Source organism: Lactuca virosa, chromosome 8, assembly GCF_052849685.1.
Source record: "Lactuca virosa cultivar CGN04683 chromosome 8, Lactuca_virosa_CGN04683_v6, whole genome shotgun sequence".
Lineage (NCBI taxonomy): Eukaryota > Viridiplantae > Streptophyta > Magnoliopsida > Asterales > Asteraceae > Lactuca > Lactuca virosa.
The window spans coordinates 339,213,218-339,240,523 of record NC_136433.1 but is presented as its reverse complement, the minus strand read 5'-3'; the positions used below and the strand labels follow the sequence as shown (position 1 = coordinate 339,240,523).

At 34.7% G+C, this 27,306-nt stretch overlaps 1 protein-coding gene and 1 non-coding gene across 2 annotated transcripts; one reads left to right on the top strand and one right to left on the bottom strand.

Annotated features, from left to right (window-relative positions):
• Nucleotides 1-24,780: 24,780 nt before the first annotated feature.
• LOC145134990 (small nucleolar RNA R71) lies at nt 24,781-24,887 on the bottom strand. Its single transcript, XR_013719471.1, has one exon. It is a non-coding gene; the product is annotated as a small nucleolar RNA R71 (small nucleolar RNA).
• Nucleotides 24,888-25,976: 1,089 nt separating this feature from the next.
• LOC145131822 (uncharacterized) lies at nt 25,977-26,651 on the top strand. Its single transcript, XM_079066468.1, has one exon. The coding sequence runs from the start codon at nt 25,977-25,979 to the stop codon at nt 26,649-26,651; it is 675 nt and encodes a 224-aa protein (XP_078922594.1).
• The last annotated feature ends 655 nt before the right edge of the window (nt 26,652-27,306 follow it).

Below are 27,306 nucleotides of genomic sequence, written 5' to 3'. Positions count from 1 at the left end.
GATCCATATGTATCAAATGAATCAAACTTATTTGCCTTAAGAATATTCCATCCTTTTGAAGTTCGTATATGTGTTTCTTATTTATATAGTCATGATGATTATGACATAGATAATTTTAAATATCATTTGATTCTTTAGGTGTGTTAGGACAAAATTAATGGTTTATACTTTACTTTTGTTGTCTTTTAGTGTTCTCGGTCCAGGACCGAAATCACCATGATTTCGGTGGTGTTTGGACCGAAATCACCATGTGATTTCGGTGCCCCTAATGATGTTTTCGGCTAGGCTTTGGTCTGGGCCTTTGTAATTACGTCTAGATATTTATATGGCATTGTTATAGCCGTGTAAAGTGTTGATCATTCTAAGGAGCTAAGATCGAGTTTTAGAGAATAAGGGAGAACCGAGAGCACCTTAAAAATCTTATGTACTAGACTATTTTGAATATAGTGTGTATTGAAGATTGATAACGGTGTTCTTAATTCATAATAATTGTTTTGGATTAATCATTAGATTGGGTTTCCACACCAATTATAGTGATCTCGATTAACACTAAATATTGGGTTTTACAATTGGTATCAGAGCGAGGTTTAGTGTCAACCAATTGGCAGGATTTTAAACGATTATTGGAATTTCTCTTGGTGTTTTTCAGTTCTTTTTTACGTAATTATTGCCGTTGTTATTTTTGTTATTCACTACTTTAGAGTTTTTTATCGAGATTGGTTGTGATAGATTGCAAATTTCGTGTTTTTGGCATATTTTGGGAAGTTCTCGGTTTGGGTTAAGAGTTCTCGGCGGCAGACCTTCAGTTCTCGGTTAGGGTTAAGAGTTCTCGGCGGCATAACTTCATTTCTCGGTTAGGGTTAATAGTTCTCGGCGGCAGACCTTCAGTTCTCGGTTAGGGCTAAGAGTTCTCGGCGGCAGACCTTCAGTTCTCGGTTAGGGTTAAGAGTTAAAAAAAACCTTAGAGTTCTCGGTTAGGGCAGCTCCTCGAACTCGACTTCGGTGAGGACTCAACTTAACCTCAGAGATCTCGGTAAAAACCCTTGGAGTTCTTGGCGGTGACTTTGTGATCTCGGTTCGATCATCTTCGCTTCACGGTCTTCGGTAAACGTCTTCAGTCATAATTTTGGCTTCACATTTTTGGTCCAGCTTCTCGGTTGTTGAAGATTTCAATTAAGGCTCTCGGTCAAGAAAACCTTGTTCTCGGTCAGGTTTCTTTTCAGACAAAGAGTTGATTTTCAAGTTTTTTAGTCAAACAGCATTGACTTTCTTGGTTTTCGGTCAAAATCCATTTACACAATTATATTTCTTCTATTGGTAAATAATGAGTTCCTACAACAATACCAAGAAGGTAAGTGAAACTACGTGCTCTCAATCCTGTGAAGATAAAGTTAATAAATATTGTGAGCATAATGAGTTATTAGTTAGAGAGGTTTTTGACCTTAAAAATGAAATTGATGAAATTAAAAAGGTAAACAAACCTCTTAAAGAAAAACTAGATGCTCAAAATAAAGATTTAATTAGGCTTAGGGAGGAATATAGCACCAAATGTGTTCACCATCGTTATGCCAAAGAGGAAATTGCCAAATTAACTGTTGAACTTGATGCATTAAAGGCTAAATTTAAGGATGCTGACTTTACTTTTAAGAAATTTGATGTGATAAGTGAGAAAGTTGAGTCTATGATAGAAAAATAGTTAAAGTGGAAAGACAAACAGGGTATGGGTCTAGGGTATCATAATATTCCACCTCCTTTCAATGATAGAGACGCCTGCATAGTATGATCAGCCCCTGTAACTGCCCCGATCAACACTGAACAATTCGGCCAAACTGAGAGTATTAATGTGAATGATTCTAATGTTTTTACTTCATGTGCAGATAAAGTAACCGTGTTAGATGGGTTCGAGCAGAATAAAAATAATTCTAGTTCTGCTGAAAATGCTTCAAAAACTTGTGATGATAATAATCCAACTGTTGAAAAATTCAAGCCATGAAAATTTGCTAAACAGTCTAATAAATGTGCATGTGCTTGTGCTTGTGGAAGTTCTTTGAAACAAACTTCATTTGGACAAGGACCGAGTCACAATCTTATTTATTTGAAAAGACAGACTTGTTTTAACTGTGGGACTCCCGATCACATTGCTAGAAATTGCCCACATCGTTCTTATGTTCCATACTATGAACAAGGTTGGCAGAACGTGCCAAGGGGGAGATCTTCCGAAAGAAATCCTTCGAGATCACGTTCACGTAATGGTGATTGGAATGCTAAAAAGGCCAAAAATCAGACTCCCAAGGACAAAAAGGGCATGTCAAACATAAAGCCTAATTCGAGAGATGGTTCAACCAAACCGAAATCGGTGAGCTTTAATTCATCTCAAGGGTCGTCCTCTAGCTCACACTTACGATATAAATCTAAATCAAAATATAGTTCCATTTCAAAATCAAGTGTTGAAACACCCATTAGGTTGAACAATAAAGTACTTAAACCAAATTACCAATGGGTTCCCAAAGGTCACATTTCAAAATCATCCAAAAGTCCTGTAAATTCTTTATGTTCCTTATCTCATAAACAAGATATGTCATGGGAAAGAGTATCATGCGTAGATGGCAATGGTAGACCCAGTTTCAAAATGGACTGGGTTCCCAAAACCAACTAATCCCGCACTCTGTATCGGAGCAGCTATGGATGAATATCATCAGACTTTGGTATGTTGATAGTGGCTGGTCCAGGCACATGACTGAAGACATCTCTCAACTGCTCGACATTCAGAACTTTAAGTGAGGGTATGTGTACTTTGCGGGAAGGGAGAAAAAAACGATCACTCAAATGGGGACCGTACTTAACAGTGTGATGAATTTTGTGGATGCAACTTCTATTGCTGAATTATGGTTTGAATTTCCTTGATACTACTAAGTTTTTTTCTTAAAATGATTCGTTTTGAAGACTAAAAGTGTTTTTTGTACATTTTGTATTTTATTTTTTTTTTATTAAAATTTGTTCATATTTTTTTTCTTTCTCCTCTCTACACAAATTTAGGGGAAGAATTAAAACCAAACAAAAATCAGAAAATTTGAAAATCCAAAAATATGTCTATTTTATTTCTGTTTTTATTTCTTTTTCAGAAAAATTAAAAAAATCCAAAAATATTGTATTTGAGTTTATTTTTATTTTTATTTTTATCTCAAATAATTGCTTTTGTCTTGAAACGCGAATTCAAAAAGGAAGAGACTCAAGGAGTTTGTGTCGAAATTTTATGTGCAAGAAGAGATCTTGAAAGAAATTCACGGAATTACACTTCACACTACTTTCAATGAACTGAAGGCATGAAACTGTACAATCTGTCAGATAGGCAGTTTCTTTCAAAGAACTGTCGTATTTAAGGAATTGAAAGTTTGAAACTGTACATATTGTCAAAATTGGTCTTGTCAGTTGTCTTTGCCTAAGAAGTGTCATAGCACCCGGGCGATTCACCCCACCAGGAAATAGATATCGTTGAACATCCCGCCCAGGGTCTTGACATTCCTTGTGTCATGCAAAACTACGGAGACTCAAATGTATTCTCGGATACATTCCCCGAAGGTAAGGAATTAACGGTTATTGGCACTAGGACGATGCACCTCGCAAGGTACGATTATCGTTGAATATCCCTCCAAAGGGCCTTGACCTCGTGTCATGCTAAACTGTGGAAATATGTCCTCGGATGTTTTTGTCACTGGATGGTTTAGTGAGTTATTCCTAATTAACTCTCTCTGGCACTAGAATGGTACACTTAGCTGAGATTCAGAAACCATTGAACGTCTCGCCAAGGGCCAAGTTAACTTGTTAACTTGAAAAATTATATTGAGATTTTTGATCGAGGATATGCAGGGGCTAACATCAAAAATAGCCACGAGTAGTTCTCCGATACTCAACAAATCGCAGTGCGTTCCTCCGTGTTCATACAGATACTGCGAGTTGTCTCTATCTGAGCCAAGGTTGGGTCCTTGAACAACTATGGTGAGAAGGGTCTTTATGACTCTATGATCCACAGTGACTTTTTAGACATGGTTACTTTTCAAGACACATCTTTGATCGATGAAGAATATTCATTCGAAGGAACAAGAAGTGAAGATTATTTAACATACAACCTTTCAACCCCAGAAGCAAGGTGAAGTTGTATTTGAAGTTATGTGACGAATTGCATTGAAGCCTCCTCAATCAATTTGTTGCTATCTATGAACCCGCTGAAGTGATCCATAAGAATCGGTCTCTCTGTAATTATCTCTGAAGTATTTCAAAGCTGAAAGTGCTGATTTTCAAGAACCTATTCAAGAAGCCTCTATACCCTATATGCGTTCAAAGTCAAATTTTAAAGGAAGTCAAACTATTCAAGACGAAGTCATTCATGTAGAAATTCATATGTTCATCTTGAAGTTGTGAAAAAATCAAAGATAAATGTTGAAGGTCAAGAACAAAGAGAAGATTGAAAAGAAAAGAAATCTATAAACCAAGGGGGAGATTGTTAGGACAAAATTAATGGTTTATACTTTACTTTTGTTGGCTTTTATTGTTCTCGGTCCAGGACCGAAATCACCATGATTTCGTTGGTGTTTGGACCGAAATCACATGGTGATTTCGGTGGGCCTAATGATGTTTTCAGTTGGGCTTTGGGTTGGGCCTTTGTAATTAGGTCTAGGTATTTATATGGCATTGTTACAGCCATGTAAAGTGTTGATCATTCTAAGGAGCTAATATCGAGTTTTAGAGAAAAAGGGAGAACCGAGAGCAACTTAAGAATCTTATGCACTAGACTATTTTAAATATAGTGTGCATTGGAGATTGATAATTGTGTTCTTAATTCATAATAATTGTTTTGGATTAATCATTAGATTGGGTTTCCGCACCAATTCTAGTGATCTCGATTGACACTGAATATTGGGTTTTACAAGGTGTTATGATTAGAACTACAAATTTAATGAAAGATTATATATTTTCTTCATAAATGACATTATGAGAAAATATTCTTTAACACAGAATACATCGTTTCAGAACATGAATGTAAACATCCATTAAACGATAAGTAAATCTAGCTAGAATTATTCATAAATTACAACTATTACATGTTCTTATAAAATAGGTACAAAAACATCTATTGTTTAAATAAAGACTATAACAACACTTGTTATATCTTCAGCACGAAATACATTTGTTTGTAATCAATTGATTATTTCTACCAATCATCAGCACATAATATCAATTATTAGTGTCACCTAATGTATAACACACTTAATTGAATGATTGAATAATAAATAGCTCTATCATATAGATATCTAAAGTTTTGTCCAAGTCAGACTTCTTCAGCTCGATGAGATTAGAGAAGCAATTCCTCATTCAATGTCGAGTTTCTTCCATAATAGAAACAACATTAATCATTTAAATTCTTTCTTGATTTCTGGGTATATGTTGTATTTTTTGGGTTTTATGTACTATAACACTCCTATGGTGCACATACAACCCTAATTCTTTGGATCTAAGTTTTCTCTAATTATACATGCAATAAAATTATCCAAAGCATGAAGCCTACAACTAGCATACAATTCTGATATTTGCAACATAAAATCAAGTTAGATGAATACCTCTATATTCTAGCTTGTAGAATTTGGCCTTTCAAGAGCTTAGCACCTCAAGTGTGATGCCTCAAATGGTTAACAAAATAGCAAGAGCAAGAGGAGGACAAATGAGAGAGAGGTTGGAGCACACAAAATCAGCTATACTCATGTTATGACACTTATGTCACGATTTTGGGCTTCAGGGAATACATATATAGTGTAGAATTTCAAGAGTCATATGTAAACCCTAATTATTACACTTAGGTTTATGATCCAATAACTCATATGGACAAACTCTTCATGGACTCTCACATAAACTTATTCCATCATGGATCAATAGCCCAAACCATATGTATCACTGATTTACATAATCAGTCCCCGTTAATTTAATTAGTCTCTTTTGATCATTAAATTAATTCCAAATTGATTATTGATCAATACTAATTAAATAATATGATTTCTCTATTAATATATTATACTTATACTATAATAATAAATCAGAAATAACCTCTTTCTCAAATATCCTTCCTATCAAATTACTTCGGTGAATGCAACCCAAAATGGAGCATGCTACTCTCGGGTCAAGTACATACCAATTATAGTTATGGGCTTAGACACCTAATCCAACAGTCTCCCACTTGGATAAGTCTAATAACTATAACTGCAACTACGACTTGAAAACCGACTAGCAATCGTAGCTCTCAAAAGCCGCTGTCGAACTCTGACGCGTCCATGAAGTGTGACTCAAGCTAACCCCCATACCCACATAGGACAACCCTTAGTCACTATTCATCCATACCTAGTCATCTATTTGTCCTCTCACACCTCTCCTCCAGCTAGTAACTTGATCAAAAGTTGGAAACCCCCATCTCTCCTTCCACTTTACTCACTCTCTCACCAAGAAACAAACACTTATCTCTCATTTCCCTCTCTAAGAACTTGAGACTCCAAGGCTGCCTTTGAGCTTCTCACCCTCATTCAGTAAGTATTCTCATCCTACATTGAACATTCTTCACTCCTTCACTCAGATTATGAATCTCTCATAACAAATGTCACCATAATTGTTCTTAGATCTTCAACTCTCCAAGCTCCTATCAAGTGTTTTTAACTTGGAAACCCTTTCTCTTCAGCATACATCTAAGGAAATCACTCAAGGTGAGTTCATACCCCAACATGTTCATGTTTTTCTTCAAGTTTTAGGGGAAGAATACAAGTTAAAACACCAAAAACTTAACTAAAATCAAACATCAGCTTTCAACAGAAAAGTTTAGTTCCATTCACGGACTGTTTTGAACATCTTAGACTTAATATCTTTCACAACTGTTTAATATGAGAATAGTTCAAGTTTATACCTTTCTAATGACTACTTACACATCTCCATACGATGTTTCTACAATTTATGGTGATTTTTACAAAACTACCTATCATTTCATAAATGAATTCGGAGCAGTCTGTGAATATGAACATTTTCACACTAGTTAAAGACTTCTAAAAATCATAATAAAAATTATGAATAAACTAGACACCTTTTCTAAACTCTCAGAGTTTACGGATTCAGTTTTCGACTTCGTATGATTTTTCTATGATTTTTCTAATACAGTGCAGAAAAGTTAAAAGCTAGTTATATAGCTTACAACATGAACAACACTTTGTAGCATGTTGAGCAAAGTGTATAACAATAAGTTTCCAAATTTGGAATGTATTTCTTGTTAGTCAAACATCATAAACAGAAATTAGTCATTCATGACAAGGATTTCAAACACTTCTAATAAGTACAATAAACTATGATGAGTATAGTTTAAGGATTTTACAATACAAGCATACTACATGAAAAGGGTTTTACTCTCAATACAAATGGGTTTTCATTTACTACACAATAAACTGTAAAGGGTATAGTTTAGGGATTTCACATTTCAAACATACCACACGAAAAGGGGTTTCAATTTCACCACAGAAAAGGTTTTACTCGCATATTACACGTAAACTAGTTATCGTAAATTGTGAGACTCGTCTTCATTGTACTCTTAGAGTACAGATTAAAATTCCTGAATAGTTATAACCAGAGTCTCTTGCAGGGAGAGCGTGATAATTGTGTATAGATCTATATTGGGATTGACAACCCACACCCATGTTGCTTGCATAAGCCCGATCGGCCGATCGGGGGTGACAAATGTCATTTCGATTCCGACGCCTGAAGAACGTCGCAGCAGGCATCTCTGTTATAGTATGGTTATAGCGACTCGCATAGGGAGATAACAACACATATAGTTTACGGGAATTTCTACTTTAAAAAGGCGTTTTATCTATTTTGAAACTGCATACAAACACGTTACTAGTACAAAACACACTCTTACACTCAGTCTTGGGATTTAAGACTACATAACATTTTATAAGGAAAATGTTGGATTTTCTTGGGTATTCATTAAAATTACAAACACGTTACAAGTACAAAACACACTCTTACACTCAGTCTTGGGATTTAAGACTACATAACATTTTATAAGGAAAATATTGGATTTTCTTGAAGTATACATTACATTTACAAACAAAAGTTTTCAAACTCGGAATACAATACTCGGTTTCATTTCAAACAGAAACTACTATACATACTGGTAGTAACCAGGGTTTTCAAACTCTACATCCAAAAGCTTATGAACTCACCAACTTAATTGTTGACACTCTTTCAAAACTACTTGTATTCTCAGGAAATCAGTAAAACAGGTAAACCGCAGCTTTTGAGGATGGGACGCTAAGGCGCCAAACAGTTTATTTTGTCATCATAGTGTAATTGATTTTGAAATATGTAAACTCATACTATGGTGTAAACTTTTAAATTATATTATGATGGTTGTATTTGCTTTGGTCACTATTATACTCGTTGTTATGGTACTATACATGAAGTCTGCCACCCCCGAACGTTTCCGCCATCCTTGGTTTGGGGGTGTGACAAAACCTCTCAAAAACATTTAGATCAAATTTTAACCAAATAAAATAATCATATTATCTTTTACCAATTTGACCTAATTACAATTCATGTAGCAAGATAAATAAAATAATACAACTAATTAGCTTATCATATAACTTGTAATTATCTTAATATTTAACATTTATCTTTTAATTGGATGAGGTTAAACACAACCATATAAAAAAACAGATTTTATGATATAAAACAGTTCATGGTAATGATCCTAATCTAATTATATCCAAAAAAAACCCGAAAATCTGCCAACACACTGTCCGACTCGTCGAGTGAGCTTATGGACTCGTCGAGTTTATGTATGGACTCGTTGAGTCCTTCTGTCAAAGTGCAGTTTTCGACTTGCTTTAACTTTGAACAATTAGCCATGCATCAATATAACAGAAAACAACCCATGGCTCTGATACCACTTTTGGGTTTTATGTACTATAACATTCCTATGGTGCACATATAACCCTGATGCTTTGGATCTAATTTTTCTCTAATGATACATGAAATAAATTATCCAAAGCATGAAGCCTACAACTAGCATACAATTCTAATATTTGCAACATAAAATCAAGTTAGATTAATACCTCTATATTGTAGCTTGTAGAATTTGGCATTTCAAGATCTTAGCACCTCAAGTGTGATGCCTCAAATGGTTCACAAAACACCAAGAGCAAGAGGAGGACAAATGAGAGAGAGGTTGGAGCACACAAAATCGGCTATACTCATGTTATGACACTTGTGTCACGATTTTGGGCTTAAGGGAATACATATATAGTGTAGAATTCCAAAAGTCATATGTAAACCCTAATTCTTACACTTAGGCTTACGATCCAATAACTCATATGGAGTAACTCTTCATGGACTCTCACATAAACTTAGTCCATCATGGATCAATAGACCAAACCATATGTATCACTGATTTACATAATCAGTCCCCATTAATTTAATTAGTCTCTTTTGATCACTAAATTAATTCCAAATTAATTCTTTATCAATACTAATTAAATAATATGATTTCTCTATTAATATATTTTACTTATAATATATTAATAAATCACAAATAACCTCTTTCTCAAATATCCTTCCTATCAAATTGCTTCGGTGAATGCAACCCAAAATGGACCATGCCACTCTCGGGTCAAGTACATACCAATTATAGTTATGGGCTTAGAAGCCTAATCCAACAGTATTTCCCTTAATTGAACTAATAGTCTATTTGAGTACACAATCTCTTAGACTTCCATTATTCAACGCTTGAACAAACTTGAAGCACTTTCTACAGTTCTGATTGAATATTTGTTTTACTTGATGAGACGTCCGATATGTTTCATAATTATTCAAGACTTTCTGCAAGTCAAGGTTAATTACTCTAGTACGATGTGAGACACATCAATATCATCACAATAGTACTTCTTTCAAAGCATCATGGTCAGACTGAATGGTTTGCAAAGTTTGTTCAGGTATGGGATTTTTAGGTATACATAATTTCTATTTATCCTTAAGGTAGAACCTCAAGATATTATACTAGTTATATAAATTATAACCATCAAATGTTACTGTCTCCTTAAACTCAATAAGAGAGTATTAACAGTTATATATTGAATTTAACAAAGTTTCATTTAATATTTTCAATATTAAGTATTTAAAAATTAATACATTTTATTGTTTCTAAAACATTAATTTACTAAAGTCTAGGATACAAGTAACGAAACAAGTAAATGGTTAGGTGACCTTTATCCCATTAACTTAATCAAACTCGGTAGGTAGCGATTACCAATTGCATACGATATGTAACTCCTAGATAATGGGATCCTAAACAATTATTGCTTAACTTTGCATGTTAACCCCATTAATGCCTCAGACCTCTCATGCTTAGGTGACCTTTATCACATAACATTCCGATCAAGTCATCCTACTTGAAACAATTTGTAGTATTGCAACTAACCAGTGACAAGGTGACCCTTTAGACACCAAAATCTACAAAACTACCCCGAACATCATAAGACAATCCTAATGACTAGGTGACCCTGTGCCACTAAGATCATACAAATGATACCGAGTGTTATTTAAAAGGACGACAATGAATTGCATTTTTAAGAAAAGGTTTTTATATATGTTTTGCAATTATAGTTTATAAAAACATGGTCTCATGAATATTGCATGCATCCAACAATTCTTATACCCTTTTGTAAAATTCATATCACTTGTTATGAGGTTCTTTAGGTCCAAATAAAACTACATTTTATTTTCCATTAGCCGCGATCAATTATAAACTAAAATCCAGTATTTTAAAGTTTAGTCATAGATCAGTTTTAAGAACCGGTAATAGTCTTAATAAAATTTCATTTTATACTTAACACTTGGAGTTTTGGATGAGTTCTAAACTCACAATTTTAAAATTTCATTTAACAACCAAAATCTTATGACTTCATGAATTTGTAGAATAAACTCATTTTATTTTATAAACTCAATTTTATGCATCTTATGATAAAGTCATATTTTGATAAACCAAAACTTGGGTGATGATAATTATGTTATAAATCTCATTTGGCATGCATAAAAGATAATATGAACATGTTGTGTTATGTTTAAAACACTAGTTTTGATGCAAAAAATTATCATTTTTTTAATATTTTCCTTTATAACGATATAAACCGATTTTAGTCTTTTTAATAAAAACTCATTATTATTATAAAGACTTGGAGTTTATATAATGTTTAAACACCTTTTAAAAAAATTTCAAATATTTTAAATTTAGGTATTTATAAGTTTTACAATAAAACTATTTTCAACAAAAAATCAATTTTTAACTGGTAACCGGTAAAAACGTTTTTATAAATATCAATTTATAAACATCTTATGTTATCTTTTAAATATTTTTTACTCAAACTTCAAGTGATATTATCTTATGTTAAAAAAAAATTTTAACATGTAAAACTCATTTTCATACACAAAACACAACATACAATAACATAAAATAAACATCACATTCATGCATTTTAATATGTATAAACCAAACCATATCGTAGATCTTTATTCACAATAGATTTTTAAATTCTCCTTATCACTTTGAAACGTTTACATGCTAGTTCTAATATCGTAGTCGTACGCTTAGAATCCTGAACACATAAGGTTTCCAAATCCGGTCGGCAACAGACCATAGATCCGTACAAATAATATCATATATGGCAAACATATGGCATTTAGCACTTAAAAATATTTTAGGCGTCTTTCCTAAGGTATACTAGTGCTTGTGTCTAAAATATAGCAAAAGTAGAAGCAATATTTCTTCATGTTCTGAAATGGTTGGGATTATGTTCTGAAATGGTTAAGTCATCTTCAAAGATGTAATTTCTTCATCTTGATACATTTAAAAATAAATACAAATCGTCTAACTAATTTATTACAACAAATCAACAAATGAAAAATACATATTTATCAATTACATCTTATGAATAAATAAATATCAACCAAACACAACAAAATTGTCTAAACGGTTTGTTTATACACAACAACATATCAAATATAATAATAATAATAAACTCTTTGTTTCTTCTAAGGCAACTTTTATATAATCAAAATGCATGAAAATTTGTTATATATAAAAATAAACAGTTTTAGCCAAGATGTTACCAAAGAAGACAAATATGGATTTTTCTCAACCAAAAGAAATCCATGCTTGTTTTCCAAAAACAAAATATTATCAAACATAAAAAAATCATTCTAAAATATAAAATATAGCCCTCGTACCATTGATGGGTTTTGATACAAAATATAAGTTAGTTTTTCATAAAAACCGGTCAACGGAAGTGTTAAAAAATAACAAGTTTATTTTTAGTTTATAATAAAACCAAACCATCTAGGATCCATTTATAGAGGTTAGAATGAAAAAAAAACATCAACCAAAGAGTGTTTTAGAATGACAACTTCTATAGCATTTGAACCCACTTGGTTTTGGGGTGTTGATGAAGATAGCAAAATTCAAGAGTATAATTTCTCTATGTGTATCAACCATCAAGAGTAAGGTACTTGGAATGCCATTTCCTTCTTATAATTCTTTATTCTTTAAGCCTTTAAGTGCTTAACAAATAGTCATTAAAAAGGAAGTCACAAAGAGTACCGAAAGCCAAGAAACAAACTTCAAAAGTGAGAGAGTTTCTAGCTAAGAAACTCACGACATATTGGAGAGAAAAAACAAGGGGAAAACTAGCCAATTTTCATGCATGAAGCTCTCATTTTATATCTCATTTAAGGTAAGGTATTTACATTATGTGACATCCCAAAATTTCTTGGCCAGAAAAGACTGATTTAGTTTATGCTTTTAAAATAAAATCAGAGTAATCTTCCAAAATATGTTACGAAATTTGTCCCCAAAACAAAATATGATAAAAATTTATCAAAGCATTTCTTAAAGAAATGTATTTTCATTATATAACAAAACGTCGGGATGTCATGTTCCGATACAGACCAAAAGCATAAACAGTACATTATAAGTCTTACAACAGTTATTTACATCTACTGGCCTATAATCCAAAAATCACTCGTCATCATCCAACTATGCTCTGGGTCCACTACCTGTAATATAAAAAGTTGAGTGGGTCAGGCTTGGGAGCCTGGTAAGCATATAGGGTTTTCAACCTACAAATAATAATAAATTTTGTTAATTTCATCAACCAATAATAAATTTATTAATTTTGTCAACCAACAATAACCCTGATTACCCGTTCCCGTTATCCTCACTTTACGTCCCTAAACACCTATCATAAGGGACCTAGCCTAAGCATTTTCATCGGGGTGACAACATTGCTTTAGGGATTCCTCAGCAATTTATGTCAAATAAGGCAACCATGTGGGGGATGGAGTATACTGGTGAACACTAAGTTCATAAACACCTATAGGTTGCGAGCCTGCTAGCGTTCCACTGCACTGTCTAGAAAGGTCCGCGGTCGTCATCTATACTCCGCTAGATGACTGAAACAACAACAACATCGAGGCCTCTCATCATTTTAACACACATCAATTATTTATCTACCCATGTTTTACCCAACATATTTGTAGATAAAAATATATATACAGTTTAAAACTTGTATAAAACATCTATTCAACACAAATCTCAAATAAAAAAAACAATATAATTACACATAGCACGCATTTTATAGAAAATACTTCATATCTATGTGTAAGATGAAGTGACTATACACTCACTTGATAAGACGGTGATTGGGCAGCACTTCGTCCCTTAAAACAATCTTTTTCGATGAAACCGGGATGTTTTCTTAAAAAACCGGGCTTCACGTGGGCAGAGTTTCATCTCGAAAAACTCTTTTCTGGGGATCTTCGGGCTCTCCGGGGCTTGCTTACGATGCTAGGAAGGTATTCTAGGCTTGGGGGGTTTTAGTGTAGTTTAGAAGAGAGAAAAAGGGTGAAAGATGAAAATTTGTAAACAAAATAGGGATGCCTCGCACTTCTATTTATAGTGTCTGAAACACCTAATTACGTTGGGCGTAATTTCTGGTACGCGGGGCGTACTGCCTCTCAAAGCTCTTCGTTGGGCGTAACTTCGTACGTTGGGTGTACGAAGGGATTAGCTCAGATGTATCAAGGCTACGACACGTGTCCATCATACGAAGGAGTAAGGCGGTGACTGACTCCGGATCACGTACACGAGTACGCTAGGCTTACTTCTGTACGTTGGGCGTAATCCTTCAGACCAGCCTCGAAGTTTGTGTCTAAAACTTCAAAAAATCATAACTTTCGCATACGAACTCCGTTTTTGACGTTCTTTATATCCACACGTAGGTGAGACCGTGCTCTACAACTTTCGTTTAGAATCCGTCGGCTAATTTTGAGGTTATTTTTAAAGTTATATTTTCACAGGCCGGGACAGAAAAGGCTGTTAAAAATTCATAACTTCTTCATCCGACGTCCGTTTTCGTCTTTCTTTTAACCGTTGAACTACTATCAACAAGATATTCGATCCCCGTTTAGGTTGTTTCGGCTACAAATCACTCGATCTAAAATTCGAGTTTCGGGATGCATACTGCTATGCCAAATTTTAGAAAATTCATAACTTCCTCATACAAAGTTAGATTTGGACATTCTTTTTATGCACGCTGATATGTGCATGTTTATACACATATTTATACATCATATTTTAATATTTTAATCACTTTTATGGCTTTATTAGATCAAAAGATACTTAATTTTCTATGAATCGTGTTGTAGGTACCAAAAGACATGCTTGGAGCGAAAAGGAAGCTGGAAGCTGGATTAAGGAAGCTTGGAGTTGAAAGTTTGGATCACAGCTCTAAAGTGAAGAAAAATATGCCCAACAGTCGTGGTGAGACCACCACGACGTGGAAACTTGAAGAATCCCGATCAGCTTAGAAGACTTAGAGAATACGGGATAAGCACGATAACCACGACGTGGTGGGCCCACCACGACGTGGTGCCCTGATTTCGGGAAAAGAATAAATAGATCACTCAAACCTCCGAATGGGGACTTTTGGCTCTGGAGATTTCGATACTTTTTGAGGCAAAACACTGGAATTTAAGCTTAGAGGCAAGGATTTCAATCACATCCATTAGAAGGAAGAGCATTAAGGAAATTGAACTTACACTTCGATTTTTCTTTGATTTAGCCATGTCTAACATCTTCAATTTAGTATTTGTGATTTTATTTGCTGAAATCATGAGCTAAACACTCATGACTTTCGTTTAGCTTAGGATGAGTTGAATATTGCTAGTTGATTTTATGGTTTGGATTTAGTTATTTTGTTATTTATTGATTTAGCTTATTAAAGAACCTCAAGTACTTTTGATAACTGCTTTCCTCTACTTATAGCTGAATTTGATTAAGTTAGTATGACTATCTCTCTTAATTAGATTTGAATCTTATAATCTTGTGAATTGCAAAATTGTAGGACTAGAGTTTTGAATAAAACTTAGGGTTAAGTAGAAAAGTGGGTAAAAGAGTATAGGAGCTAATATATGACGAAAAATCATATATGAAATTGAATCAACAAACTAATTTGGTCAATTAATTATAAGTCTTATCAATTCAAACTGAACACTAGTAAGCTGGTAAGTTTGTCCGCCTGATCACCGAATAAATAAGCTAGTTTGCTAAAGGATTAAATTAGTGAATACTACTTTGGTCATCTTAGGAATCGGTAACTAAAGAAACTAAATCCATTGCACTTCCATAAATCAATTACAATAACAACGAATCCGAAGCTAAACGAAAGTCTCTTTCTCACCTTGGTACATTCGTACTTGTCTACTTGCTTAGTTTTAGTGTTAGTTTGATTAAGTGAATTTTGAGTTAGTTGGTAATTAAGTATCTAGTCTTGCAAAACTAGGAAAACATATACCTTTTCTCATTTGATTAATAGTTAGTTAAATAGTAAAATAAAGTAATTTAAACACCGTTCCTTGTCTTCGACACTCATTCTTACCATTGCTATACTATTGCACGATTAGGTACACTGACTAGTGTGTTTAATAGTCTAGCGAAGGGAATAACTTTTATAAATTAACTTGGATAAAATATAAGCACATTAAACTCACATCAAGTTTTTGGCGCCGTTGTCGGGGAACGGTTTAGTTTTAGTTACTTTATATTGCAATTTTAAGGAATATTTTTTGTTAGAATTTAGTTTTTAATTTTGATTTTTTGGATTTTCGTATTTTAGATTCACCACGTCGTGGTATCTTCTACCACGTCGTGGTATCGCTACAGTAGGAATTTAATTTTTCGTTTTTTGTTCTTTTACTTGTTTCCTTGTTTTAATTGAAGTACGTTTATGACCAGAGGAGGAGACACACCTTTGATTCCACCACTTGAAGACCCGGAAGCAACTTTAAGGAAAAGCAAAGGCAAAACCGAAGGAGAAACCGCAACATCTAAAAATTCGCCATTGAAGAACCTCAAATATGTTTTCAGCAAGAAAAAGGGCAAGAGAGAAGGAGAATCCAGCATCTCTTCATTGGCGGACGAAGACCCAAAGACGGAGGAGACCGAGTACGATACCGAAAAGGAAGAAAGCGAATTTGAAGAAGGAAGCGACATAGAAGGCGAACTCGCTAATACCATGGCGAACATCGATGAAATGTCTATGGGAGAATGGAAGAAACGAATGTGTGACAATACCGGCCCAGGACTCGTGCAACCCGCGATTCCAGCAACTGCGAACTTTGAACTGAAAGGTCATATACTTTCACAACTCCGGGACATCCCATTTTATGGGAAAGATAACGAAGACGCATACAAGCATCTTGACGAGGTCAACGACATAGCAGACTACTTCAACACACCTAATGTGCCTCGCGAGACTGTTCTACTTCGCATGCTACCTGTCACATTCAAAGGAGCCGCGAAAGAATGGCTAAAGTCACTCCCTCCAGGATCTATTTGTTGGATTAATGTCTAAGTCCATAACTATATTTGGTATGTACTTGACCCGACCCGGCATGCTCCATTTGGGTTGCACTTCACCGGCACAATTTATATGGATAGTCTTTTGAGAATAGTATATTTATGATTTATATTAATATATTATAAGTTCTAATATATTAATATGGAATCATATTATTTAATTAGTATTGATCAAGAATTAATTTAGAATTAATTAAGTGATCAAAAAGCACTAATTAAATATGGACTCTTATATATATGGAATGGGCCAAGTTCATTTAGGTTGGGCTAAGCTTTCATGGATGGTCCATGGAGCTTTTAACCCATGGATCCTATGTAAATGAAAGGTCATGGGTATTAGGGTTTACATGGATGTAACCCTAATCCTCCATAATATATAAAGGGGTCCTTGGCTCACAAAATTGGAACAAGTATGTGAAAATAAGAATGGGCTGATTTTAGTGTGCATACATATTCTCTCAAGTTCTTCCAAAGTGTTTTGGTGATTTGTGATTCCATTTGAGGCTTCCACACTATTGGGGCTAAGCTCTTAAAGCTTGAAGACATCAAGCTACATCAAAAGGTATGTCATCTAACTAGAACTTTGGAGTATAGGTGCTTCATAATATGCTAGTTAGGATGAAACCTTGGAATAGTTAATATTTGCATTTATAATAGAGAAAACATAGATCCAAGGTTTATAGGGTTGCATGTACACCATAGGAGTGTTAGAATGCTCAAAACCCAACAGTGGTATCAAAGCCTGGTTGTTTTCTGTTATATTGATGCAAATGTTTTATTTTCAAGTTGAAAAAAAAAAGAAAAAAAAACATGACGTTTGTCAAATTTTAAGATAATTACTTGTTTTGTGAAAAACGAATTATTTGTAAATTTGAATAATTTGTTATATAAGTTGAATTAGGTCAAATTTAGTAAAAGATAAAATGATATGATTATTTTATTAGTTTTAAAAGTTTGATCTAAATGTTTTAAGGAGTTACATATTTTGTCATAAAATTTTGGAGCTCAAAAGTTTTTTTTAAAGTTGTGATCTTAAGGGTTTTTGAAACTTCCATAAGTTATGGATATGAAAGTTTTTTTAAAAAAAAAATTGATTCAAAGTTTTTATGGAGTTACAAAATTTGGTGTTAATATTTTAAAGAATTCCATAACTTGTTCTTAAGTTATGGAACATGGAAAGTTTCATCATAAAACACCACTAATTCCATAAGTTATGGAATCCAAAGGTTTCAAGAATTACAAAACTTGCCCTCAACTTTTGGAATTTGAGAAAAGTTTTTTATGAAAAAAAGAATTGAATTCTAAAACTCTTGGGTTCATAACTTAAACAATTCATTAAATAGTTTTAATTTTGAGTTTAATAATTGGAATTATGATGTTTTGTTGAATAGTTCAAATTAACTCTTATGAACTTTATTAATAGTTAATTAAAGCGTTTAATTAAAAGAGTATTATTAAATCCATAAATATATGGTTTGAGTTTAATTAAATTAAAAGTCTAGTTTAATTAATAGATTAAACCACCAAGTATTTTAAATGTCTAAAATACACCCTTATACTATTATAATATTAAAAGTTTAATATATTATATGTATAAGAACAAGTCGTCTTACCATTAGTAGGCCTCATTCACGAAGTCGGTCTATAAGGGGGGTATAAGGTTACTGCCTATAAAATGGCAGTTTAATGGGTGTCCACTCTCACTCACCGCTTCCTTGACCGGTGGAGGGTCGTTAGCCGAACAGGTAGGACAAGGACTATAATTCTCCCTTCATTATAAGTATAATGATAAATACTAAGTAACTAAACACTTATAAATTCCCAATCTTAGTTACTTAGGAAAATGTGAATAAGGTGCTAATCCATGAAATTACACTTTGCACTTTGTTTAAGCTGTTAGTGGAGCGTGTGTGGTTAACCGGCACACTAACCTGGACTTAACAAGGTGGGCAAAGGGTAACTTAATGTTTATCATAGTATCGTTGGAGCGTGTGTGGTTAACCGGCACATCGATTGAGGGGTACATATTAAGGGTACCAAGTATATTTGCATGGTTACTTCACACCTTGTTTTGTGATCCTCGGCATCCCAGTCATAAAACCTGAAGGGCACACTCGAGATTGAAACATGCCATTGAAAAGTTCAATGAATCTCAAAAGAATCTAGGAGTTTCAAAACCAATTAAAACCTAATAATACATTTCGTTTATCTTGGTGGAAATTGGTGAATCGTCACTCACCTACCTTCAAATATTTTATAGCTTGGATTACGGCATCCCTCTTCCAAGTTATAAAATAGTTTGTTGGGTCCTAGCCTTAATATATCATATTGGGTGTTATATTAAGGACTTAAATCAACTTTACGTGAATTTCTCCCATTGTTGATGTCTGGTTTAGACAACAATGATCTTCCCAAACCAAGCTTTCCTAATGAATATGACTTCCCGAGTTTGGCTCATGGAAGTCATACTTCTCTTCCTCCACCTCCTCCAATTATTCTCCCTGACCCACAAGCTTAAAGACTTGAAAAGTTCAAGATCACTCAATCCCTACTCACAATAAAACATCAAATTGGAAGTCCTGTGTGCACTCATGTCTTAGGACTGAAGTCACACAGTGACAGGTTAAGAATGTTGGGTGTCGTTGTCCCAAGGAAGTTGTCTATTGACTGGGTGTTTTAGTCACTTCCTGAGTCATATAGAAAGACTACTATGTGACAGATCACGACATGACCCTAATTGATCTTTCTTATTTTCTTATTGCTGCTGAATCAGAAAAGATTTGGTGCAATAGTCAAGCAAATATGGATGGAAGGTCTATTTCTCAAACTTCCATGGACATGGACAATGGTAACATTGGAAGTCCAGAAAAGCTTTCTCTTCCTAATGGAAAGGGCTCGGCCTTGGTCAACCCGGTTGACCGGAAGGTAAAGTGAAAGTCTAAGTCTGGAATAGCCTTTTGTACCATTCCCAAAGAGTCTATATGTTTTCAGTGTGAAGAAAAGGGGCATTGGAAGCGAAGCTGCCCAAGCTACCTGAAAGAAAGAAGAATCAACAGTTTGACTCTGCTTCAGGTAGGTCCACTATCTAACTCTATTAAGTTACCAGTTGATGGTTCTTAATACAAAATGTTACTCGGTTGCATTTTGATATTTAGTAGGATCAAGCAAAGGGAAGGAAACTTAAAGAAAAGAGTATGCTGAATCTGATCGCGAATATGGATTTCTATCGCTTGGTTGAAGATCGGATTCTTGAGCTACTTCTTAGGAGTTATGATAGATTGCTAGGAAACATGTAATAGCATAGTTTTCATTTCAAGTTGCATTATAAGGAAAAGTTTTTCCGCATTTTTATAAATAAATAAAAGTTTTACTTTATTTTATATCTCCTTGCAATGGCATTTATGAAAACTTGATGTTTGTATGTTTCTAGCAACATTGGAAAAATGAATTTGATTCTTTCATTTGTGGTAGTGTCTAAATTTACCAAGTAAGGAAAGATTCTCATCACCCAAGTTTCAATTGGACCGAAACTTGGAATCATGCAAGTTGTATAGTATGATGAATGAGAAGTTTCATTTTTGGAAAAATTTAAGACTAGTTCCTTGTTCACATGTATATGTGAGTCAAGTGAAGGACTAAGGGATCAAGTACACATCCTTGTGCACTGATCAGAGTCCACCACAAAAGATCGATAAGACTACTCGTCATGATTTACTAAATTTTAGTAAATATGGTTATACTTACAAGCTTAAGTATAAGTCTGAGACATTGGAAAAGTTCCAATGTATAGCAGAACGGATAAGAAGAATCAAATTAGGCAGAAGGATAAAAGTTTCTCAAATCTGAAAAGATGGGAGAGTACTTTAGTATCATGTTTAATGGTCATCTTAAAGATTATGAGACCATATCATAATTCATCCTCTAAGTGCATTCTGATAGCTAAGAAGAAAAGTCATGAATTGTTGAAGTGGTCAGATCAAGAAGATGAGTCATACTTCGTTCCAAAACAAATCTTAGAGACATACTCCAAGATTGTAATTTGAGTGACACATCTTAAAGAAGGTTTATAACACTTGTCAAATGTAAGAGTAAAAGTTTTCTACTCTTGTACATTTGAAATTGGTAAGTTGTGATGTTTTGGATAAAACAAATACCAACTAAGACCAATTATGTGAAGTGTTTGTCTTGATTAAGAATCCACACTACTTCTTCAATATTTGGCAAGAAAGTCTTATTGGTCAAGAAGACAGTGGGAGTCTAAAAGATCCTGAAATGGTTTCAAGAACTAATCAAGAATAAAACATGTATTTCATCACTAGCACACAACTAGAGGTTTATAACCTATCGTGTTGACATTTCTGTGCCCATTCCATTTAAGTTGGCTATAACATTTGAGTTCTACATGTTCTCAATTGTTTGCATAACTACTTGGAAGCAATGACAGGCCCTTGTGCTGCCAGGTGGCAAGAGGTTAAGATTGCACAAGTTCAATCCATATGAGTTAGGATTTGTCACTAACCTAGTCTTGTGATTATGGTTTTGACAAATTCACGTGGATAAGAACACATACACCATAAAATCTAAGGGTCATAAGGTTTCTCTCCGATTCATGAAAATGATGGTGAGGAAACACTTCCACCAAGTAGATTTTAAGTAAGATAGCAATTGTAATCTTTGTATTCTCAAAGTCGTTAAGTGGAGCGTGCATGGTTATCCGGCACACTAACATGGACTTATGAGAAATGGCAAAAATATAAACAATTGAGACTATGATTACGGCATCCCTTTTCATAGTTCTGAAATTGTTTAGACACACCTGTGAGCTGTCTAAAATAAGGTTTATGATTTTGATAAAGTCTTATCAAAGCAATCTAGTATCAGAAATCTGAACTTTGGTAAGAAAGTCAATAAAGTATTGACTTCTAGAAGTCCAGCTATTTTCTGGATACATGTCAAAGCTAGTAGGAGCATGAGTGTTTTGCTAATAATCATCATGTTAGTGGGAGCATGATAATTATGATAAGTATTGCAAGTTAGCAATGTTAATTATAGAAAACAAAAGTTTCAATTCGTGAGGTTGCATGGGTTGAAAAAGTTGTTTTGCTATAATTAAGGGAGAGGATATTATACTTCATGTCAATTCTAAAAGGTTTAGAGTGAGATTTTAAGCTTAGATTGAGATTTTAATCATCTTTAGTCAAGAATATATATATGAATTTCATGTTGGATTGGTTCAACTTAAGGAAATTCTATATATTGCGTTCTCAAAATTCGATTATGATTACGGCATCCCTGTTCATAGTCAAATCTTGAGAACATGGCAAATAAAAAATATTGTAGCAAAAGACTGGTCTAGAATCATGTCTTTGTGTGAGACATCATGAATCGTGTCCCATTTGCTTTGGGTACTGGAACGATTGCATGTGCTATAATATTCATCCTTTCTAAATTTTCCAAATGTCCGGGGGCATTAAGAGGAAAATATCTAGAATTGGATATGACTAAAGTGATTAAGCAATTGTCAAGGACAATCTAAGGCTTTACCAAAGATTGGTTGCTCAAGGACAGTTGGAAGTATACTGTTAACTTTGGAAGGACCATATTGACCTAATCTGAAAAGAGGCAACTCTTGTTCAGAAGGGGTAGTCAAAATGGGAATATGGAGTTATCTCCATAGGTGGAAGTTATCTGTGTAAGATTAGAAAAACTTAATGCAAGAAGCATGTTCAAAGCTATGTACTTTGAATATGATACTTAATTTCCATGAAGTTGATCTTCATTGGAATGCCCTGTAATGACTGTTAACAAGTTTTGTGACTTTGTACACATTCATTACAAGAGGGTCAGTGCATATAAGTTTAAAATCTAAACAGATTTCGATAAATGATAGGAATTTGGAATTCTTATATTTTTTCGATAACGATTTGGGAGTGTGAAAAGAGAGTCATTGAAATTATGTTCAATCGATCTAGTTCACAAAGTAAGGATCATAGACAAACATAGAGTGCATACTTAGTGTATGGCAAAGCTATTGTTTAAGAAAAACATAGTGTACATGCTTGGAGCATGGGACAACTAGTGTTTTTAATTCAAGTATAAAGTTGATAAAACCGAAACAATGAATAATGAGTAATCAGTATGGTGATAAATAAAAGTGTTTATTTATATTCATAGGGTTTGATACCATATTTGATTCATTTATTCTTGTGTTTCACTTTGCATGTTTTGACTTCCAGAATAACTAAGTCGCTTTTCCTGAATGATTAAGTTATTCAAACCATCCATAGTCGGTCATATGTTGGAAGTAGATATGAATCAAGACTGTCATGGGTTGGTTTGTAGAGGTCCAAGTTGGTGGACAAAGTGGTGCTACAACACTCATGAGTGCTCATAAGTTCTGAGTATTGGATTCAACCCGCGCTCATTTGAATCACTTCATGGATTTTATCACGAGTGATCATGAGACGATAATATCTTATATTCTTCAAACCTAGAGATATGAGTTGTTACTATGAGTTGGTTATACATTGATTGCACGAAAACGCATTTGGTAACTCGATGTTATAAAACGTGCCTTTGTGTATGATTCAACAAGTAGTAGAACAAGCCATATGAGTCGAAGTTTATCCATTCCTTTTACCTTCAGGATAAAAGCGATATTTGTGGGCCCCTCGATGATTTAGCGATGACACATGTGAGTGCTTGGCCAAGCCAGGACTGATTTGATTTGTTCAATCAGTCAGTCATCATAAATCGAAAATCGGGAAACAACAAATGGACAGAGAGAATGATTATAATCCATGTCTCAGTCCATATGATATCTAGAATGGAGGAATATATGATCCCATATCTAATGGACAAGTCATTGACAAGGTCAGAGTTCGACAGCGGCTTTAAGAGCTACGATTGCCAGTTAGGTTTTGAAGTCATACTCAATAATAGTTTTAGACTTATCCAAGTGGGAGACTGTTGGATTAATGTCTAAGTCCATAACTATATTTGGTATGTACTTGACCCGACCCGGCATGGTCCATTTGGGTTGCACTTCACCGGCACAATTTATATGGATAGTCTTTTGAGAATAGTATATTTATGATTTATATTAATATATTATAAGTTCTAATATATTAATATGGAATCATATTATTTAATTAGTATTGATCAAGAATTAATTTAGAATTAATTAAGTGATAAAAAAGAACTAATTAAATATGGACTCTTATATATATGGAATGGGCCAAGTTCATTTAGGTTGGGCTAAGCTTTCATGGATGGTCCATGGAGCATTTAACCCATGGATCCTATGTAAATGAAAGGTCATGGGTATTAGGGTTTACATGGATGTAACCCTAATCCTCCATAATATATAAAGGGGTCCTTGGCTCACAAAATTGGAACAAGTGTGTGAAAATAAGAGTGGGCCGATTTTAATGTGCATACATATTCTCTCAAGTTCTTCCAAGGTGTTTTGGTGATTTGTGATTCCATTTGAGGCTTCCACACTATTGGGGCTAAGCTCTTAAAGCTTGAAGACATCAAGCTACATCAAAAGGTATGTCATCTAACTAGAACTTTGTAGTATAGATGCTTCATAATATGTTAGTTAGGATGAAACCTTGGAATAGTTAATATTTGCATGTATAATAGAGAAAACGTAGATCCAAGGTTTATAGGGTTGCATGTACACCATAGGAGTGTTAGAATGCTCAAAACCCAACACTATTACCACATGGGCTAAGATGCGCGAGGAATTCATTGATCAATTTTTCCCTCCCTCAAAAATATCAAAATTGAAGAAGGCCATTGCAAACTTTGAGCAACAACCAGGTGAGTCCCTTTATGAGGCATGGGAGAGATACAAAAGTTTATTGAGGAATTGCCCTCATAATGATCTAAATAGTCAACAAGAAGTCTCCATTTTCTATGATGGAGTGAATGTGACAACCAGGCAGCTCCTTGACTCCCAAGGACCACTCACAAAGAAGGCACCCGCAGCAGTAAAAGAGCTCATTGAAGAACTCTCTAAGCACTCTAGAGAATACCATAACCCAAGGAATTATGTGGCTAGGGGGTCGGCTAATGCAGCTTCATAGGACATGTCTGCAGTTCTAGCAATGTTGCACAACATGGATAGGAGAAAACTATAATGGGCCTCATTTGACTAAAGATTGTGATCTAGATGACAATGGAAACCGGAAGGTTCAAGCTTTTTACTCGAGTGGTGATCGTTTTGATGAGGATTGGAGAAAGACCAAGAAAAAGTGGTTGCCTTATGATGAGTATAAAAAAGGCAAAAGAAGAGAATTATGAACAAAAAGGAAGAGGCCTCTACCAAAGAGAAGAACACCCGGAGGAAAAAAAATCTGATTTGGAGACTATGCTTACCCAATTCGTAGCTGCTTCCGAGAAAAGGCACAACGGAACTGAAGCAGCAATTAAAGAGCAACAAGAGTTAATGAAAGGCCAACAAATGATGATGAAAGAACAACAAATGATGATGAAAGAACAACAAGAGATGATGAGAAATACTCAAGCTCTCGTAAGGAATCAACAAGCATCAATCCTTACGATAGAAAAACAACTCGGGTAACTAGCAAGCAAATTGAATGAAAGATCGCCGGGAGGACTTCCAGGAAATACCGAACAAAACCCGAGAGGAGCTCACATTCAAGCCATCACCACTAGAAGCGGAAAAATAATTACTCCTTTAACTTCTATTGACAGAAACACACTAGAGGCGGAGCAGGAAGTTCAAGAGGAAAGTACAGAAAAGGAGTCTGGGCAATCACCACGACGTGGTGATAATACCACGGCGTGGCAAGAAGCTGAAAAGAAAGCTGCATAACCTGTAAAGACATATCGTCCACCACTGCCTTTTCCCAGTAGGGTTATTCAAGAGAAGCAGGCTGAAGATTACCGGAGGTTTCTAGAACACATAAAATCTCTCGAAATCAACATTCCTTTCTTTGAAGCTTTAGTTGAAATGCCAAAATATGCCAAGTTTCTCAAGGACTTGTTAACAAACCGCAAGAAGATGGAGGGGTTATCAAAGGTAGTATTAAATGAAACTTGTTCTGCAGCAATGCTAAATATGCTACCAAAGAAGATGGGAGATCCAGGAAGCATAACCTTGCCATGCCAATTCAGGAATCTAGCAACAAGTCATGCTCTTGCTAACTCGGGAGCAAGTGTCAACTTAATACCCTATTCGTTCTTCAAGAAGCTCGATCTTTCCGATCCAAGACCGGTTCGCATGGTTATCCATTTAGCCAATAAAACTATGACGTTTCCAAGGAGTATTTGTGAAGATTTGCTAGTGAAAGTAGATAACTTCGTTTTTCCCGCAGATTTTATTGTGTTGGATATGGAGGAAGACGAGCAAGTCCCAATCATACTTGGAAGGCCATTTTTGAGTACCGCCCGAGCTTTAGTTGATATAAGAGAGTCCAAGCTTACTCTACGAGTTGGAGAAGAAGCGGTTACTTTTGGAGTTAATCGGGCAATCAAACATTCAAGGATGAGTGATGATACGGCGTTTTCAGTTGATGTGTTGGATGAAGTACTTGAAAAAGAGCTAGCACGATGGAAAGAAAAAGAAACTGAGGGATTTATGGTGCTTGAGCAAGGAAATTTTGATCCCGAACTCGACCTACAATAATTGGAGAAGCTATTGGAAGAAGGTGAGTATAAGGAAGCAATGAAAGAGACAGAAGAGGCAACACGACATGATAAAGATACCACCGCGTGGCAAAGTTTTTTTATCGCAACATGGGATTAAAAGTTGCGACACCACAACGTGGAAAAATGCCCACGTCATGGTAACTGACAAACAGCCAAAAATTGAGCTCAAGGCCCTCCCCGAACACCTAGAGTATGCATTCTTGGAAGAAGAACAACAAAAGCCAGTAATCATTGCCTCCGATCTAGCAAAACACGAGAAAGAAAGCCTAGTCAAGGTTCTAAAGAAAAGACAAAGTGCCATAGCATGGAAGATCACTGACATCAAGGGAATTAGTCCAGCCTATTGTTCTCATAAGATCAATCTAGAAGAATGAGCTAAACCCATAGTGCAACGCCAAAGAAGACTCAACCCAAATATGCAAGAAGTAGTTAAAAAAGAGGTGGTTAAACTATTAGATGCTGGGATCATTTATTCAATATCTGATAGCACATGGGTGAGTCCAGTACATGTTGTGCCAAAGAAAGGAGGAATAACAGTAATGACTAATGAAGCTAACGAGTTGATCCCAACAAGAACAGTGATCGGGTGGTGTGTTTGTATTGACTATCGAAAACTTAATGATGCTACATGC